The sequence below is a fragment of the Tympanuchus pallidicinctus genome, unplaced genomic scaffold, assembly GCF_026119805.1.
Source record: "Tympanuchus pallidicinctus isolate F22 unplaced genomic scaffold, pur_lepc_1.0 scaffold20, whole genome shotgun sequence".
NCBI classification, from domain to species: Eukaryota; Metazoa; Chordata; class Aves; order Galliformes; family Phasianidae; genus Tympanuchus; species Tympanuchus pallidicinctus.
Genome location: NW_026294722.1, coordinates 4,454,836 through 4,473,678, shown reverse-complemented (window position 1 = coordinate 4,473,678; position 18,843 = coordinate 4,454,836). Strand labels below are relative to the sequence as shown.

Sequence of the window (18,843 nt, the reverse complement as noted above, 5' to 3'; positions counted from 1 at the left end):
GTAAGGGTGCCTGAAAGCCCCAGTGCCCATGGTATTCATCATCCTGGGCCAAGAGGTGGCTGGGGATTCGCTGATTGATGCCTCTTGGGGCACTGCAAGTTCCAACCACATTCAGGTGGGGAGTGGAGGTGGAGATGGAGGTGAAGGTGGAGAGGGAGATAAAGGGGAAGCAACAGGAGCCCCAGAGCCCAGTGCCCAGCCCTATATGAACCTCCATGCCCTCACATTCCAGCCCTGCTTGGGCCCTGCAAACACAGCACCAGGCTCTGCAGCCACCTGATGGGGGACCAGATTGGGCTGGGGGAAAGTCCTCAGCCAGCACAGCTCCTTAGAAGACATATGTATATATACTTATATATCTTTTTTTTCTTTATAGGAAGAATTAAAATGTTGCTCGGAGTCTTTTGTTATTGCTGCAAGTGGATTGCGGTGCTGGCTCGCAGTGCCCGTGCAGCTGATGGCACTGTGTGTGTGTCCTCTGATTGGATTAAGTTGTGAATTTACAGTTTCATTTGGGGAAACAATATTAAAAAGGAAAAAGATCCGCGTGGAGAGAAGGGAGGCAAACAGGACGGCGTTCTCAAATAATTACCGCCGCCTGGAAAATAACCGTGACGCGTGAAAATCCAATTACGTGTATCTGTAGAAACCTCTGAGTAAAAGGCATCCCATGTTCTCAAGTCCTCCCCAGTCCTGAGCCTGTGGCCAACGCCACCCATGGGTGCTATGGTCCTCTGGATGGGTGCTCCCTCCTCCCGCTGCTTTGGGGTCTTCAACAGGGAGCAGAGCACCAGGGAAACCAGCCACGTTCCTCCTTAGATAAATAACTTCCATCTGAAGTCTTTTTATCTCTTCTTTCTTATCCTTCCTCGGCTGCAGCAGGAGGAGAGCTGGTGTTTAATGACATCCTTCATCCTCTGAATAAGGAGCGTGCTGAATCATCCCATCTGCAGGCACAATTCTGCGGGGCTGCTGGCTGGTGGGGATGGGGATAGGAATAGGGATAGGGATAGGGATGGGGATGGGGACGGGGATGGGGATAGGGATGGAGATAGGGATAGGGATAGGGATGGGGATGGGGATGGGGATAGGGATAGGGATAGGGATAGGGATAGGGATAGGGATAGGGATAGGGGTGGGGGTGGGGATAGGGATAGGGATAGGGATAGGGATAGGGATAGGGATAGGGATAGGGATAGGGATAGGGACAGGGATGGAGATAGGGATAGGGATAGGGATAGGGATAGGGATAGGGATAGGGATAGGGATAGGGATAGGGATAGGGATAGGGATAGGGATAGGGGTGGGGATAGGGATAGGGATAGGGATAGGGATAGGGATGGAGATAGGGATAGGGATAGGGATGGGGATGGGGATGGGGATGGGGATGGGGATGGGGATGGGGATGGGGATGGGGATGGGGATGGGATGGGGATGGGGATGAAAATGGGATGAGGATGGGATGGGAAGGGGGTGGAGTGGGATGGGATGCAGATGAGATGAGGATGGGATGGGAATGGGATGGGGATGGGAAGGGGGTGAGCACAGGGATGGGGATTGGATGGAAATGAGCATGGGAATGGGCGCAGGGCACAGAGCACCAACTTGGCCCTCCCCAAGCCGTGCTCTGAGTTTGGGTTCCACACACAGCTTTCCCCCTGTTTTTCCCCCTGTTTTCTTGGGCTGCAGAGAGCTCTCAGCCATGCACTGAGAGACACAAAGGGAAACCAAAAATTTCCTAATGAAGAAGTGCCCATCTGTAGCTTCGTCCTTCTCCATGGGTGTGTGCAGGTGGTCTCCAGGGTACTGCAGAAACATTGGGGGATGCTCAGCCACAGCAGGACCAGGGGTGATAACCCAGAGGCTTTGCAGCTCCTCAGGACAGTTTCATTCTGAAAACAGAGGAACCCCAGCTCGGTGGTTCCCACAGCATTGCCACACACCACGGGGACAGCAGATCTGCACCGACCTGTTTGCAAGCAGTGAAGAGGAGCAAAATTCTTTCCCCCTTCACACATTCAACCCCTCTTGGAGAAGTGCAATTACTGATGAAAAACCAGGCAGAGCAATGGCTGGGAGCAGGGCTTATTTCTAATAGCAGCTTGGCGCAATCTGCACACATTTTTCAGGCACCGTTTGCCTTTCCCTGCCAAGGGCCCTGCACACACATTCTGCTCTCTGAAGATTTCTGCCTAGGCTCCGAAGCTCCGTGTGCAGACAGAGACTGAAGGAGAACTGGAAATTTTGGAGTAATGGAAAATAGCTCGCCGGGTATTTGAAGGAGTCGGATGCCTGCGATAAACAATACTGCCTGAGCTTCTCTCTTGCAGAGGTAATAAAAAGGATGCCAATAGCAAGGCCTGGGAGGTGGTGTGGTGTCAGCTCAGTGCTGTGCTGCGTGCACTGCTGGGGCTGTCTGTGCTGTGCTTTAAAGAGGGGCAAGCTGAGCGAGGAAAGACTGTGCCCACACGGTGCAGAGGGATGTGTGAGCTGAGCCCCATCCGGAGCAGCTCCTGCGTGAGCATCCAAACTTTTGCAATTTTTTTTACAACATTTTGCAAAATCTTGTGGTGTTTTTTACAAGGGCTGTGTGCTGAAAGAAGGCCGTGCCACCCAAACACGAGCCGCTTTACTGCCGTAGCAATGTTAGTTTTTGTGCACAGCCTCATTCCAGCTCAGTGACACCGCGGCAAACCTGCTGTGCTCTCAGCCCCTGGAACTCCGCTGAGGACAGGGTGTGATTTTGGAGCCAGCATTCCACAAACATGAGTTTTTCTGATCTTAAAACAAGGGCAGGGCATTGCTCAGTGTTGGGATGGGTCTGCGACAGGGAGTGCTTTGCAAAGGGAAAGTGCTCCCAGCAGTGCATCATGGCACAGACACCTGCTTGTCCTCATCCTGGATACACAGCTGGGTCCCAGTCCCCATCCACCAACCAACCCATGTGTCTCCAAACCCAATGCTTGGCTGCAGTGGGCTGGAGGCAGCTGGGGATGTGTGCCTGGAGGAGATAGGGGCTGAGTCTGGGGCAGGGGGTGGGGGATAGAGGAGGTATCGCTGGGCAGTAGGCATCAGTAGGGAGCAGGGATCATTGGGAATTGGGTATCACTGGGGATCAGGTGCAACCGGGGACTGGGCACGGCTGGGAATTGGGTATCACTGGGGGTTGGGCATCACTGGAGGTTGGGCATCACTGGGAATCAGGTGTCACCAGGAATAGGGCTTGTCGCCATGGCTTGGGCGATCACCAAGTGCACAGCAGCAGGGACTGAGCATCACCAGGCAGCAGGCAGCACTGGGGATCGGGCATCACCGGGAATTGGGCTCATCAGGAACTGGGCAACACCGGCGGTTGGGTGAGACCAGGGATTGGGCATCACTGAGCGGATAGCACCAAGGGCCGAGCATCACCGGAGACAGAGCATCACCGGGCAGATATCACCGGGGATGGGGCAGCACCAGGACCGGGCAGCACCGTGCTGGCGGCGGGGCGGCGCGGAGCGGAGCGGCGGGCGGAGCGCCCGGGGGTGGCGGAGAGCGGCACCGCCCCCGGCGCGGGCACCGGGGCGGGGCGGGCCCGGAGCTCCCGGTGCCGGCGGCGGCGCTGGGGGGCGCGGGGGCTCCGTCCCCGCCGGAGCGCGGCCCCTTCCGAGCGGAGGATGAGCTGCGGCGAAGCCAAGGACATGGAAGGTAGCGGCGGTGGGGGGGGGGGGTGGGGGGGGAGAAAGGGGGACTCAGGTGCACCGCGGGGATCAGGTCCTCCTACCCGAAATGCGCGGTTTGTATATCCGTCCTGGGGGCTGCCTCCATCACCCTCCTGTCCCCAGCTCCTCCCTCCATCCCGGTGTACGTCCTCCATCCTTGGTGGAACGTCCCCTCTGTCCCTGGGCTCCTTTCCCTCCGTTAATGAGGCTCTGCCCCTTCATGCCGGGGTCCTTCTCCCATCCCGGGGGCTGCTTTCCGTCGCCCCCTGCAGTGTCCTCTCCACCCCATGAGTCTGCCCTCTCTCCCAGGATTTGTCCTCCATCCCCACGTGCTGTCTCCTCCATTCTGGGGGTCTGCACCTTCATTCCCATAAGCAGCCCCCTCCATCCTGGGAAGGTGTGTGTCTGTCCATCCCTATTTTCATCCCCAGTTTTGGGGATACCAATGAAATGGGCTCTTGGACTGGAGAGAGGGGGTGCAAGGACAGGAGCAGGGTGCTGAGCAGGGTGGGACACCTGGGAAGAACTCAGGGACATGGAATGGGCTCTCTGCATGTGGTGTGTCTGTGCTGGTGGGCTCCTACCAGGAGATCCTGCCCTGCCCACATCCCTGTCCCAAGGTGATCAAGGAACCCTTGGCAGCGTCCATGGCCTCAGCAGCACAGACACCCACAAAGACACATACAGCCATGGGAAGGACATTGCCTTTTGTTCTCTTCCTCCTCCCTTCCCACTTGGCTCCGTCCCCGGCCATGTGAGGGGCTCAGGCTTTCACCTTCACAAGCAGGGAATTATGAGGAAAATTATGGAATTCTCTTAATGGCAGCAAGGGACTGAGCTGGGTATGCCTCAGGGGTGACCTGAAGAGTGTGAGCTCCTTAGGGTCATTGCTCTGCTTTGGGTTTGGTCCTGTCCTGCTCGGGGACAGCAGGCATTTGGGAATGTCTCAGGGCAGGACCTGGTTTGTAGAACACTGTAGAGGTCCAGCTTCCAGCACTGTATACCATGGGGGTCTCAGAGAGCATCGCTGAGCTCCAGGGCTCTGTGCCAGCAGCAGCTCTGCCCTGCATGGTGGTGAAGCCGCAGGGAAGGGATGGAGGAGCCTGGGACAATGGCAATGCCAGGCAGATTTGTGGCTCATGTAGACACTGCTGAAAGTGAGACAAATCCCTCAAAGAGCCGCCCTGCGAGCAGAGCTGTGCTCAGTTCCCCTATCCTAGGGGTTCCTGGAGAGCTCAGCTCTCAGCCCTGTCCTCACCTCGAGGAGCAGCAGCAGCAGGCTGAGCACTCCAGTGAATCCCTGCCACAAATCCCCCTCTGACTGCAGGAAAATCCCTCGCACCATTTGGTGCTAAATGTCTCTTCCCCTTGGAGACACCAAGCACACCAATGTGGGGTTTGTTCCCTGCAAAGCAAACGTCTCCCAGGGACTGTTGCTGCAATGTCACCCCTGGGAGCCCCTCCACTCCCCATAGCAAATATGGCCCTGCAGCAGGGCAGGAATGGGGGACATTGATGGCATCAGGGGCACAAAGCAAGCTGTTCCTCACACCTCTGTGCCACACTCCTTGCACCATTAACACATGAACTTGGGTTGCTTGCAACTGCATTCCCTGGGGAAGCACAACACGTGTGCGCAGGCACAAAGTGCGTTTGCAGAAGGTACTGATCCCGCTGCCCGAGGATGCGCTGGCATTCAGACATCCCATCCTCAGCTTTCTGCCTCTGTGCCACATTCCCAGGAGATTCCCATCCATCTCCCCCTCCAGTGGTGCTGCTGCTGCACTGAGCTCCTGCAGCACTTTGCAGCCAGCCCTAAAAGTGTCCAGAGGGGGAAAAACACGGAGAGACCATGTGCAGGGTGAGGGGAAGGCACAGCCAAGTAGCAGCATGGCCTCTGCGCTCCATGCCTGCCCCACGCTGCTGGAGGAGTGCCCAAAATGCATGAAAGCCACTGAAGGAAAAGGAGCCAGCAGCGATTCCCAAGGCTGCAGGCACCCATTCCGTGGAGCAGGGCCCACAGGCTTGGGGGGAATTCGGAAAACCCCTTGTGCCCAATGGGAGCAGAGGAGCTGCGCATCCCAAGCAGGGTCCTAAGGCCGTGCCTGGCTGTGCCATGGCTTTTCCTGGCCACGGTGTGCTTTGATGCCCAACTGCTGCTCACTCGGTGCCAGCTGGCCGAGCCCCCCCGGCCCCGCCGCCGGATTAGCCGGGAGCACGCGGGGAGAGCACGGGGCATCTCTCCAAATCCAACGGCGAGGGTGGGATTAAGGCCCTCGGGCTGTCGCCTCGCCCGGCTGCGCCTCGCTGGGATGCCCGGCAGGGGACCGGCAGGTTTGTGCCCCCCCGTGTAAGGCCGGCGGGGGCTGCTCAGCTCGGAGCTCCCGGATGCGGGGCGAGCGTGCGGCCGCCGTTTATTGGCAGAAGGACGGAGGCAATCAGCGGAGGCAGTCAGGTGTGGAAGAGGCATGAGGGGAGGAAGGGATGGAGCGGCGCTGGTGACAGCCGGTGCCGAGCGCTCGCGCGCATCCCTCCTCCCGCCGGGATGCAGCAGGGCCGCCCGTCCCTCTGCTGCGTCGCCAGCATCCGCGGCTCGCAGGGCGCACCTGAGCCAGGTGAGGGGGCCCGGGGCTGGGGGACGGTGCGGTATCCGGAAGGGATGGGGAGGCTCGTTTGGTTTGGTTTGGGAGAGAGGGATGCGCTACTGGAATGGGGATGAGAGGAGAAGATTTTCCTCCGTTCTGCCTTTGCTCTGAAGGTGGTCCGTGGCTCTGGCACTCCATCCACGCAGGCAGCAGCTCTGCCCTGCGCCATGGTGAAGCCACACGGAAAGGATGGAGGGGACGGGAGTTCTGTCTCAGCACTCCTTCAGTGCCCATGATGGGCACCTGGGGTACGATGGGATGTGGGAGTGGGGAGCTGTGAGGTGCCCCCCGCACAGATCTGAACCCCAGCTCTCCCTGCTCGCTGCTGTTCCGGGCTCATTTCCCCTATTGCTTCCCCCCTCTCTCCCATCTGCTCTCGCTGGCTTTCCTGCTTTGCTTTGAGCCGTGCTGCAAGAGGAGCAGAGATACCCACATCCTGCTGCTCCACGAGCCACAATGATGGCACTTGGAGCTCCGTGGTCATCACTGGCTAAAGGTCCCCGTGGTGGCAGAGCCCTTCCACAGGGACAGCCCTGGCACAGCTCCATCCCTGGGCACAGAGCATCTCTGTGCAGTTCTAATCCATTTGCTTCCTGTAAACCCCCTGCTCCCAGGGCAAGACCTCGTTTTCCAAACTAACCTGAGCAAGAGCAAAGTTTTACGGTTGGGCTGCTGTTTCCCAAAGATGGATTTTGAAACTGGGAGGCCAGGAGGGGGCACGGCATGGCGCATCCTGTCCACATTGCTGGGACACAGAGCTGCTGCTCTCCCAGCACAGGTGCTCATGGTTTTGTTCAGCTCATACCCAACCATCCCCTTTTCTGGCCCCACGAGAGAGGGGTTGGGAGGCTGATCCGAAGCTGGAGCAACACTCATGGAGCCAACTCTGACATTCCGCTTTTCACTTCCCATTTCCTACAGGATCCAACACATCCAGCCTTCAGACACATTTATTTCTGTCCTGGCTATAAATTCCACAGGCAGCATTTACATCCCACCTTCCCCTTGCATAAAGGTGTGTGGGAGAGGTGAAACGTCCTCCACTCTGCACCCAGTGGGGCCGAGCAGCAGCAGATCCCCTCCAGCCCTCCCAGCCCTGGTTATTCTCAGCTGCTGGTGCTTTCCTGGTCTGCTTTAAGGGGTGTTTGGAGGCAGGTGAGATGCAGATGCTGCTGCAGATCAGCGCTGCTCATCCCAAACCATCTTCTACCCACACACCCCCAGCAGCATCTAATCCCTTTTGGCCTGTAGGAGAGCTTTGCATCTTTATTGCAATGCAGTCAAACAAAATGCACAAGCTGAGCTTACAGAGGTAAGGGCAAGGGACTCAATCTGGCCATGGTTGGTGCAAAGGTGAGCGCGTTGGGGTGCATGCATGCCCAACACACCCCCAGCTCCAGGCCAACCTGCACCCATTGGCGTGCCACTGGTCTTCTCCAACTCCCTGGGAGCAGCTTGACTCCACCTGGTCTCTGGAATCCAGCTGACTGGATCAGAATAGAGTTTCCATCAGAAAGAGGCTGATGGAAAGGGACAGGATACGGCTGGGCAGCTTGGAGCTAAAAGGGGCATTTTTGGGGGTCGCGGGTGCAGGGCAGACCCCTCTCACCCCCTTTCCTTCTGCAGCTGCCGCCGCCGCCGCCGCTCACTTCAGCTTCTGCCGCAGCCTCCTGGAGCACACGGTGTCAGCTGAGAACCTCAGCTACCGCCTGCAGCGCAGCCCCGGCACCAGCCTCACCTGGCACGACGGGCGCAGCCAGCGCGGCGAGGGCAGCCGTGCCATCAAACTCCTGCGGCAGCCGGGCACAGAGGGCTCCCAGGTATTGCTCGGTTCCAGGGTCAGGATTTTCACTGCTGGGTTTTTGTGGTTCTGGGCTGTGCGAGGCTGAGCTTTGCATTGTAACTCCTCCCCGCTCAGAGCTGGAAGTTGGCACCGTTCTGCAAGTGATGCGCCAGAACCGAATTCCTTGTAATGCTTTAAAAGAACAGAGGACTTTGTTATGTCTCTTAGGAGGGAAATGGTCGGAACTTGGCTAAAACTGGGAACTTTGTGGCACTCATGTGAGCAATGAAGCAGTGAGGCCAAGGTTCCCACACCCCCTGCTGCCGTGCTCTGTGCTGCCATGGGGAGAAGTGGGCTCTGTAAGCCCGAGCATAAAAATCATTGTAGCTTTTGGTACTCTGTTAACCCAGGATGCTGAGGGAGCAGCAGAACCTGGCTCCTGTGCTCATGGTGCCTGTGGGCTCGGGGTATTGCTGGGGCCCTTCAGTCCCCACCACCTCCATGTCCCCTTCACTCCTAATGGGGGCACAGCACAGAGCAGAGCAGCTTCCTGGGCAACAGCTGTGCCTCCCAGTGCCTCACAGTGAGGTTTGGGAGTGAGAAAGCTTCTAATTGTGCCACAAACAAGGGAAAACAGCCCATGGAGTGGAAGTGACTTCAATTGCTTGCTTTGGGTCCTCACACTGCTGTGCGGGCTTCCCCCATCCAACCCCCACTGCTGGGCATTGCTGCTGCCTGCTCGCCTCCGTTCACGGCTGAGAGTTCATCAGAGAGACAGCGCAGCTCAGCCGCCTGGAAAAGCAGCCCAGCATCCATTACAGCCATCCCCACGTCCTGCTGCTCCCACTGAGCGCCTGCACCCAGGGCATAGGGCTGCAATGTGCAGGGGTACCTGCAGCACAGGAACCTGGAGCACGGATATAGCCCCCATTCGTGAAACGGAGCTCAAGAAGCAAGAGGATTTGAGCACGCTTCTAGCTGGGGAAATTGCGGGTTGTCAGTCACCTCTTCCCCACTGCCCCCGAGGTTAGTTGGGTAATAGCTGCTGGGAGCTCACCGTCATCTCTGTGCGTGGTGGTATGAGGAGAGAGCTCAGCAGCAGCAGGCTCAGCCCCTGCACTGCTTACTGCTGCATGGCAGTGAAACCAGAGCCAGAACCCAGGAGCAGAAGCAGGGTGCAGGGGTGCAGTGTGGGCAGCAGCATGCAGCATGGCAGGGGGATGCAGCATGGCAGGGGGATGCAGCATGGCAGGGGGATGCAGCATTGCTCCCAGCCCTGCAACTCACAGGAGTATCTCTGACCCCTCCGCCCTCCATTTCCTCCCATTTGACATCACTCAGGGATGTGCCATTCATTTCAATAACCGCGGGATGTCTGGAGACCCTGTTGCACTAATTATCTCTACTCCTCTATTAGGCATGCTTAATTAGCCAATGTTCACACACAGAGGTCGGTGCTGGCACACTGCAGTCCAAGCGCTGCCGACCTTTCTGATGCCAGCAGATTCATAACTCATCCCCTTACTGTCCAAGACAAGGAAGAGGAGTTTGCCAGGAGGGACCCTGGAAATCCAAACCTCTGCCATTGCAGCACAGAGGGAGCTGCCTGGCTCCATACACTGCTGAGCATTCAGTGTCACCTCCTGCCTCTCACATCAGGACTCAGGTCCCTCCATCTGCCACCAGGGCAGAGCCCATAGGACCCAGGTGATGTCCCCAAGGGTGGTCCTGCACTCTTGCAGCACTCCACTGGGCTGGGAGGTGCATGGTGAGCTGGGCCTTCTTCCTCTGAAGGAATCATCTCTGGGCAGACGGGGCAGAACCCATCGCAGCATTTTGCACCCCATAGTGCTGAGCCCCACTGACACTTCCCATCTCCCTTGTAGGGCCGTGGCTGCGATCATTATGGCATCTACCACACCAGCCCAACGCTGGGCAGCCTTACCAAGCCAGTGGTGCTGTGGAGCCAGCAGGATGTGTGCAAATGGCTGAAGAAGCACTGCCCACACAACTATCTCATCTACGTCGAGGCGTTCTCCCACCACGCCATCACAGGTACTGCTGCTACCCCCAGTGCCTTGTGCTCCTTGCATAAAGCACTGCTCCAATCCCACTTCTGCCCAGTTCATGGCTGGACAGAGCTCTGAGCTGGCCAGCACCTATGGAGTGTAAAGTGCAGTGCACAGAGCTGCAAGCATCATCCTCCCTGACCCTCGGTGTCCCCTTTTTGCTGGGACCAGGGATGAGCTCACTGGAGTGGGGCAGCTCTATGCACAGCCCTGTGCCCTTGAGGAATGCAAAGCCCTAATGCAAGAGCTCAGCGAGCCCTCCGTGTGAGAAATAAAGGAAGCATTAGCTGGGGAACAAGGACAAAAGCTGGTTGTGAATGCCTTATTTAATAGCCCCTGGACTGGAGGAGAGTGGCTGGATGGTGGCAGCAGCACTAATGGGTTTTGATGGGTGCCCTGTTTCCCCCATCCATCAGCCCACGTGGGGTCAGGAGAATGCGTCCTGATGCGGGAGGTGGAGTGGAGAATGGAGAAATGGGAAGCTCCTGCCTGCAGGGACAGGGAACGTGATTGCTGGGGCCAGCACTGGTCCTGACACTGGTACCTCAGCCTGAAGCCCCATGACCTCCAAATGCAGTAGGCCAGGGACAGGCTTCTGTTCTATTCTGTTCTGTTCTGTTCTGTTCTATTCTATTCTATTCTGTTCTGTTCTGCTCTGCTCTGCTCTGCTCTGTTCTATTTTCTATTCTATTCCCTCCTTTCTGTTTTTCTCCCCTTCTGCTTCCCTTCCATTCCCTTCCCTTCCCTTTGTTTTTTTCCCATTTTCTCTGTTCTCTGTATTTTCTTATTCTATCCGACCCTGCGCCATCCCATCCTATTCTACCCTAGTTTCTATTCTATTCTATTCTATTCTATTCTATTCTATTCTATTCTATTCTATTCTATTCTATTCTATTCTATTCTTTCTGTTCCGTTCCGTTCCGTTCCGTTCCATTCCATTCCATTCCATTCCATTCCATTCCATTCCATTCTATTCTATTCCATTCCATTCCGTTCCATTCCATTCCATTCCATTCCATTCCATTCTATTCTATTCCATTCCATTCCATTCCATTCCATTCCATTCCATTCCATTCTATTCTATTCCATTCCATTCCATTCCATTCCATTCCATTCCATTCTATTCTGTTCCGTTCTGTTCCGTTCCATTCCATTCCATTCCATTCCATTCCATTCTATTCTATTCCATTCCCTTCCATTCCATTCTTCCATTCCATTCTATTCTATTCTATTCTATTCTATTCTATTCTATTCTATTCTATTCTATTCTATTCTATTCTATTCTATTCTATTCTATTCTATTCTATTCTATTCTATTCTATTCTATTCTATTCTATTCTATTCTGTTCCGTTCCATTCCGTTCTGGTCCGGTCCGGTCTACTCTATTCATCCAATTCTACCCCACCCCACCCCACCCCATCCCATCCCACCCCATCCCATCCCATCCCATCCCATCCCATCCCATCCCACCCCATCCCACCGCATCCCATCCCATCCCATCCCACCCCATCCCACCCCATCCTATCCTCTCTTAGGATTTGGTTCCTTTTCTCTCCCTTGTTCCCATGACATGGACATGCACCCCAGCTGATTTTCATGACAGTTGACAGTGTCCCCAGCCACATACTCCCGACATCCCTGCGGTGCCCATGGCCACTGGGCAGCTGCTGAGCCTTGTTGTGCTTGCAGGTCGGGCTCTGCTGAGGCTCAATGGGGAGAAGCTGCAGCGTATGGGCATCGCCCACGAGGCACAGCGGCAGGAGGTGCTGCAGCAGGTCCTGCAGCTCCAGGTGCGTGAGGAGGTCCGGAACCTGCAGCTGCTCAGCCAAGGTAGGATTCGGACAGGAAGGGGAACCATGGGGAGATTGCAGCTGTGGGAACAAGGAGAGAAGTGGGTGTGTGAGCTGGAGCATGATGAGCTGTGCATGGGCTGTGCTGCTGGGGGATGGGCTGTGGGGTACAGGCTGCAGTGCACAGGGATGGGTTGTGGTATGCAGCACAAAGTCTGTTGGTGGCAAGGTGCACTGGAAGGGTGGGATTCTCCCAGGCAGGCTCTGACCCTGCAGACTGTTCATTCCTTCCTCTCCCCTCCTTGTTCCAGCGTCTTTCGGAAATGTCTCCTAGCTGATCCGTCTGTTTGGCAGATTGTACCAACACTGTGAACCGAGCAGCTCTGGGATGGACTGTGCACTGCAGATACGAGACCTGAGCAGCATGCTTGGAATACGAAGAGACAGCTCCCGAGCCACTCCAGGGCTTTTCTCTTTCTTCTCTCTCTTTCTTTTTTATGAATACATTTCTGGGCAGAGATGGGATGCTTTCTTCAACAGACGTGGTTCCCAGCTGGAGGAAAATTAGCAAAGCAGTCGGTGGGACAGGTGAACTTTGGCCCGTCTGAGCCTGATGGGAGAGACTGCAAAAAGAACCAGCAACGGGCAGGGCTGAGCAGTGTGGGCAACTCCAGCATGGCCATTTGTGGGATAAACAGGAGCTGCACGTGCCATGCTGATGCCTTTGCACACGAGCGGTGCCCAGTGGCATGGAGTGGCTGGGAGAGCTGCAGGCTTTGCTGGTGTCAATGCCTTGGAGCTTCGTTCTCCCTTCGAACTGGGCTGTCTTCCAGTGTCCTAGGAGATAACGTTATCGGCAGCAAATAAGATGACCCAACCAGGCAAAGAAATTAAAAGCAGGGCAGTCACCAGTGCCTGGCTCCACTTTGTGAATTAAAAACGGAGCTGAGTCAGCAGCAGTGGAAGCCCAGGGGTCAGCACGTTCCAGGGGATGCTGCACAGGAGATGCTCCACGTCCTTCCTCTGTCCTCATCCACATGCCTGGTTCCCCGCTCTCTGGTCCCAGGCTCTATTTATTCCTTCCCAATGCTGCCCAGGCTTTGTCCAGGCCCTTTTGCAGAGGTCTACCCCTCCAGAGCTCTTGCAAACTCCCAACCCTTCAGGGGGCTTTGACAGTGCCATCCATACCAGCACCGTCCCCAAATCCCATCTGATGATTGAAAGGAGGTGACATTTCTGGTCGCATCCCCCAGTGCCCAGGGACACCCCAGGGCTGTGGCAGAGCAGGCACCCAGGTGGCACCGCGCACCACCTCCTGCTCTGCAAATAAAGTCAGACTGTTGTTTCCACTTGCTGCTCTCCTACTCGTCCTGTGATTCTGCTCATTCCCTGCCCCCCAGCTAGGGAAAACGAAGTGAAAGATTTCAGCCACTGAGTCAGGGAATATCCCAACACCGTCCCTGTGGGAGCACTATGGTGTGTGAATGGAGATACCCCCCCTCCAAACATGGGGCTGCTCAAGGACTCGTTTGCAGGGACCCCACAGCCCTGGGGGTTTGCTGCTCACTGCCCCTTTCCCTCCTCCACATACACAGTAATCTGAATTTCCTCCTCCTCTGCTGATATTGACCTTTTTAGAAATGCAGTGAAATTGGCTCTTCTCACCTCGCTAGAACTTCACAAGCAACAAAGCTGAGCGGATTTATTGAATTTTAGAAAAAAGAAAGAAAACAAGCAGGAAGAAAACCATCCCTCCTGCAGCAGCAGGGAGCTGCTGGGACTCCCAGCTGGAGCAAAACACAGCGTGTGGGGCCTGATCCTGGCCAGTTCAGGGTGCATATTTTCTCCTTGCTGTGCTGTCATGCAGAGCAGAGCCCCATGCAGGATGTGGCCCCGTTGCTTCTGCTGTGAAACCCCAGATCAGAGCCCACCATGCTACCACCCCAGCCCTGGCACTGGGCACTGGGAGAGGGTGGCAGCGGGGTGGTGGCAGTGGGTGGCTGTCCCCATAGGAGCAGTGTCCTGGAGCAGACCGTGGTGGCAGGGCTGGAGATGTGGGTGCAGTATCGTGAGAGCTGAGATTTTGGGGGAGAGCTCTGGAGAGGTGAGGGGGCAGAATGGCTCCTGTCGTGTTGCACCCAAGTGGTCTGGGGGCAGTTTTGCTGTCAGAGGGTCCCTCGTTGGGACCCCAGCTCTGGCTTCGTGTGCCACCTCCACCCGTGCCAGGCTATGCTCCAATTCCACTTCTGCAGCCAGAGACCCGCTGAGCTGATGGAAGCCAAAAGCAAACCCCACATCAGGGCTGCACACCCCATTCTGCCACTGCTCTGCTATTTCTGCATCTGTTGCAGCTGGAGCGAGCTGAGCGTTTTCCAAGGCTGCATCGGAGCACGGGTCCGCCTCTGGGCAGTCATCTGGCGCCCTCTAATGCCTCTGTGTCCTAAGTCCCAGCGTCCCATACCCGAAGAAGACCGGGGCCGGACCCTGCTGGGATGCAACCGGAGCTATTTCCTTGCTCTCGGCTATATTGTTTGCAATAAGAGGACAAAGACCTACTGGGATAAAAAATAACGGGCAGCTTTTTCTTGCTTTAAAAAGGAAAAATGCAGCAATCCCTTCCCAGTGGTGGAGGCTGCTTGCAGATTGCAGCAAGGCTTCGCAAGCAAAAAGAAATTGTCAACACCGACACAGTTGCACGTAGCAAATGCATGCCTAATTTGTCCAAGTAATTACTGTGCCTGCCTTGATGATACAGATATCTTCAGAACTGAAATGCTGCTGATTGCCTCTCTGATTCAGGAAGCGATCTCCCAGCATTCACATTCATGCTTGGCTACAGCCACAGCCGCAGATATCCCTGCTGCATGCAGCTATGGGACGCTGCTGATGGATTTCAGTGCCTGCTCAAGGGCCAAACTGAGGCCAGTTGCATCTGCTGCCCTTCCCTGGTCAGTTATGTGCCCCAGCTCATCAGGAACCTGTTCTCCCATCAGGTATCTGCTGGACTCTCAGTCACAACAGATCCCCATCCCCAAGTTCTGGTTTCTATTCCAGGATCCTGGTCCCCATCCCAAAGCCCTGGTCACCATCTCATATCCCTGGTCCCCATCCCATAACTTTGATTGCCAACCCAAAGCCCTACTCACCACCTCAAAGCCCTGTTTCCCATCTCGTATCCCTGGTCCCCATCCCATAACTTTGATTGCCAACCCAAAGCAATGCTCACCACCTCAAAGCCCTGCTTCCCATCCCGTATCCCTGGTCCCCATACCCTTGACTGCCATCCGAAACTCTGGTCCCCATATCAAAGCTCTACTTCTCATCTCATATTCCTGATCCCCATCCTGAAGCCCTGGTTCCCACCTCAGAGCCCCGATCCCCATTCTACACTCCCAGCCCCTACCCTGGATCTCTGGTCCTTGTCCCTGTCGCTGCACACCCAGGACTAATCAATCTCAGATCATTGCTAATGAACTTGGGAACAGTGTTGGGATGGATCAGGTGCCACTCAGGGTGAGATGGATAATATAATTAAGATTTCCTCAAAGGTCCTGTCTTTCTTACCTCGTTAATTAAGCTGATGCAAGTCCCTCCATGCAGAATGCATAATGAGAGGCTCCACAGACAGAGCTGCCTGTAACCAGGAGGTGATGTTGGCAGAAAGGAAGCGCTGGGGACATTTTGGCAGCCCCTGGGGCTTTGCTTCCCCTGGAGCAGCATCCTCCATCCTCTGTACTGCAAAAGCACAAGAGCACACAGGGCAGAAGACACAGGCAGGGATGAGCCTGGGTTTGCAGGAGGAGGTTGGTGATGTTCAGCTTCCAAGAGATGCAGGAAGGAGTAGGACTGGGAAATGCTGTCCCCAAGGCCCAGGCACATTCTGGGTACTTGCTTTTCCGATGGTGAATTATGACGATGAATTAATGGCCTCTTAATAAGGGTGACAGTTCCCTTAATTAGAATGTATCAGAGCGGGAAGAATTGCTTCATTTCATATATTTTTCCCTGTGTAACCTCCTTCACTTTCAGGTTCTCATTTCCAACTCCTGAAGGACTGCAGTGAGCGATGCCCCCCCAAAGCCCAAACTCCTCCAGGCAGCACCAGGCACAGAGCAGAACAATTTGGGGGGGGAAACTTGGTTTTGACACATCTCCAGGCTGGTTTGGTATGGGCTGTTTGTAGTGGGTCTCAAGTCAAAAGCCCCAAATCACCAACCTGCAATCAGCCACTTCATTTCCCACCAGGTAATGGCTCCCTGGGGATCATGGAACGTCCCCTGCTGGAAAGGACTAGTAAGGATCATTGAGACCAATTTAAGGGCATCTTCACACATTACTGCTCTGTCCCCAAACCCACTATCCTCATCTCACCCCACTGCCCTGGGGCAGCCCTAGCATTGACCCCCCCAGCTTGGGACAGGCTCCCCAAAGGGCCGATGATGCCCTATAAATAACTAATAGCAGCGCAGCCGTAGGGTTTCTCCATTAACTTCCCCTCTTTGCACCACAGCCATTTTGCTTCCGTGCCCTATCTAAAATTAAATCTGCTCGGATTTTTGCTTGCTCTTTTTCCCCCTCTTTTTTAGCTTGTATTTGCTGAACTCATTCAAGCATAGTGGGAAAAAAAAAAAAAAGACAGAAAAAAAAAAAAAGCTATCAGAATCATTCATGGCTGGCACACGCTCTGGTTTCCAATCAGAGGCTCTACAGGGCTGGCAGGAGGCTGGGGATGGCCTGGATGGTCATGAGTGATTCCTGCTTTGTTCAGGCACCACACAGGTGGTGGCTGAGCTGCGGGGCTGAGCTCCCCACCATGAGGACAACAGGGAGGGAGCAGTCACCACCAGGAGATGCCTCCAAGGGCAGCACTGGGTTGGGGACAGGGCCATGGCAGATGTGTGTGTCCCCAAAATGCACGCAGGTGACTGTTCATCACCTTGCAGCAAGTGATGCTCAGTGCACACAGGCAACAGCTGGGCTCCAGTGCCTCCCGGTGCCACTCCTGGGCATCCCAGTGCCCTGCTGTTGGTGATGTTGCTGCACATCCCAGCTCCAGACTGTGGCTTCCCGTGTTGGGCGCTCACAGCACGAGCTTTGGAGGTGCATCAAGAGCAGAAGCAGGTAAAATCTCCCATCAGCGTCATCCCACAGGTTGGATGGTGGGAAGGATGCTGCTGCAGCCTGCTGGGTTTTGGAGTTATACACCAGAAAGTGCATGCTAGCAAGCAGCCCTGTTCTGGGACAGAGGGACATTCCTGCCCTTCAAAGGGATTTCTTTTGCCCATGTTTTGCATTTTTAGATGCTAGCCAGGTGTAGTTCAGATCAGACTGGCCCTGGCCAGCAGTGCCAAGCCCCAAGGTGGGACTGTGGAGATTTATATGAGGAATACCCACCCTGCACACCCACCCCCCAGAAATTGGGAAGTGTGTGCATATGGCAGCAGCTCACTGCACTGCTGCAGCACCTCCAGGGCAACTGGGGGCAACAGGGCTCTGTCCTGACACGGATGTGGCCTCCTCGTAGCACAGAGTGACATGTGCTGCAGCCATGGGCTCTGCATCCCTCCTCCATGAGCCACTGTTTGGCAATGCTATGATGCAGGATGATCACGATGGCTTCCCACGAGCACACAAAGGATGGCAGTGCCGTGGCTGCACAGCTCCTCTGTGCCATGGCCACCCTCCCCCCCCCCCCATCCTCCTCCTCCTTGCTTTGCCCTTCCCAGCCGGGTTCTCACAACTCTACGCCTGGAAAACAAGAACAAAAAGGCGCTTCTCAGCATCTGTTCCACATTTGCTGTTCTTTTCAAGTTAATTCCTCAGCCCCCTCCCCTTCTCTGAGCATGGCCTGAAAATAGGAACTGTAGCTGTTGTTTGATGGTATTATTTAGGATTTCTGTACCTTGCTCAGCCACTGGCCTCTCTCCAAACCCATCCACGTCTGGACTGCAGGACCGCTCCGTCACCACGTGCTGCAAAACTGTGCTTGGCCAGCGCAGAAAGCCGGACTGCGACAGAGAGCCTCTTCTGAGTCCCTCTTAACATCCCTCAAGCTTTGGGGCTGCAGCTCTGCCACTGTCGCCCTCAGCCATGCCATATGTGTGATGGCACTTGAAGGGACGCGGGTGCAGTTTGCAGCCTCGCACCGAGGAGTTGTGCAGTGGATGTGCATCAGCCTCATGGCAGCTCCACAGCTCTCCCCGCTGCAGGGAACGGAGCTCCCTCAGCTATACCCCATTCATACAAAGGAGGTGGGTTGTGCCTCCCCTCCCACCCTGCTGAGCACCCTCTGCTCCGCTGATAATCATACCCAGCAATTACATCGAGCCTTATATGCTCTCTGCAGACGTTAATTAAGCTCCTTCCCCTCCATGGAGACAGAGGGGAATGGCGGGGGAGCTCCCAGCTGGTGTTGTATTGCTCCGGTGATGCGATGTAGCCGGACCCTGCAGGGCGGGGAGCACGGAGAGCTTGGCCACAGAAACATGTCAATGTCCACCCATGTGGCGACAGCATCGAGCTGTCCCTGCGGGGTGTAGCCGTGATGGCAGCACTGCCGGGTGCTGGGAAATGCCATTCTTCCCGGGCAGAACGGCATTTCACAGCCTTCTAACCCGCAGATTGCTCACCCACGTGGCCTGGAGATGGGGGGAAAGGAAGCAGGGATGGAACTTAGAGCACCGCCATGTGCCTTTGGCGTGCGCTCAGGGCTGTCACAGTGACGTGTGACGCTGAGCAGGGCCACCAGCCTGGTAGCGACGGACACCGGGCTGCACTCCCACCTGCCAACAGCCTCCTATTTCCCCTCATTGCTGCGCAGCCACGGCTGCTGGGATGGCAGCAGGACTACA

At 55.7% G+C, this 18,843-nt stretch overlaps 1 protein-coding gene across 3 annotated transcripts; it reads left to right on the top strand.

Annotated features, from left to right (window-relative positions):
• Nucleotides 1-3,584: 3,584 nt before the first annotated feature.
• Nucleotides 3,585-15,477, top strand: SAMD10 (sterile alpha motif domain containing 10). 3 transcript variants are annotated; one of them, XM_052683623.1, is made up of 5 exons: nt 3,585-3,690; nt 7,976-8,169; nt 10,019-10,187; nt 11,892-12,032; nt 12,347-15,476. In XM_052683623.1, exons 1-5 carry the CDS (start codon nt 3,660-3,662, stop codon nt 12,409-12,411), a joined length of 600 nt encoding a protein of 199 aa, XP_052539583.1. In that variant the 5' UTR covers nt 3,585-3,659; the 3' UTR covers nt 12,412-15,476. The 3 variants fall into 3 exon arrangements, with proteins under 3 accessions (XP_052539583.1, XP_052539581.1, XP_052539582.1); XM_052683621.1 differs by lacking the exon at nt 3,585-3,690 and having other exon boundaries at nt 6,438-8,169; nt 12,347-15,477; XM_052683622.1 differs by lacking the exon at nt 3,585-3,690 and having other exon boundaries at nt 6,438-8,169; nt 12,304-15,474.
• The last annotated feature ends 3,366 nt before the right edge of the window (nt 15,478-18,843 follow it).

What these genes read in the sequence shown, in the direction of transcription:
- SAMD10 (XM_052683621.1), top strand. Translation starts at nt 7,873, where the DNA reads ATGGAAAGGGACAGGATACGGCTGGGCAGCTTGGAGCTAAAAGGGGCA. An exon ending in CGGGCACAGAGGGCTCCCAG is followed by an intron (nt 8,170 to 10,018) that starts GTATTGCTCGGT and finishes TCTCCCTTGTAG; the next exon opens with GGCCGTGGCTGCGATCATTA. An exon ending in CTCCCACCACGCCATCACAG is followed by an intron (nt 10,188 to 11,891) that starts GTACTGCTGCTA and finishes TTGTGCTTGCAG; the next exon opens with GTCGGGCTCTGCTGAGGCTC.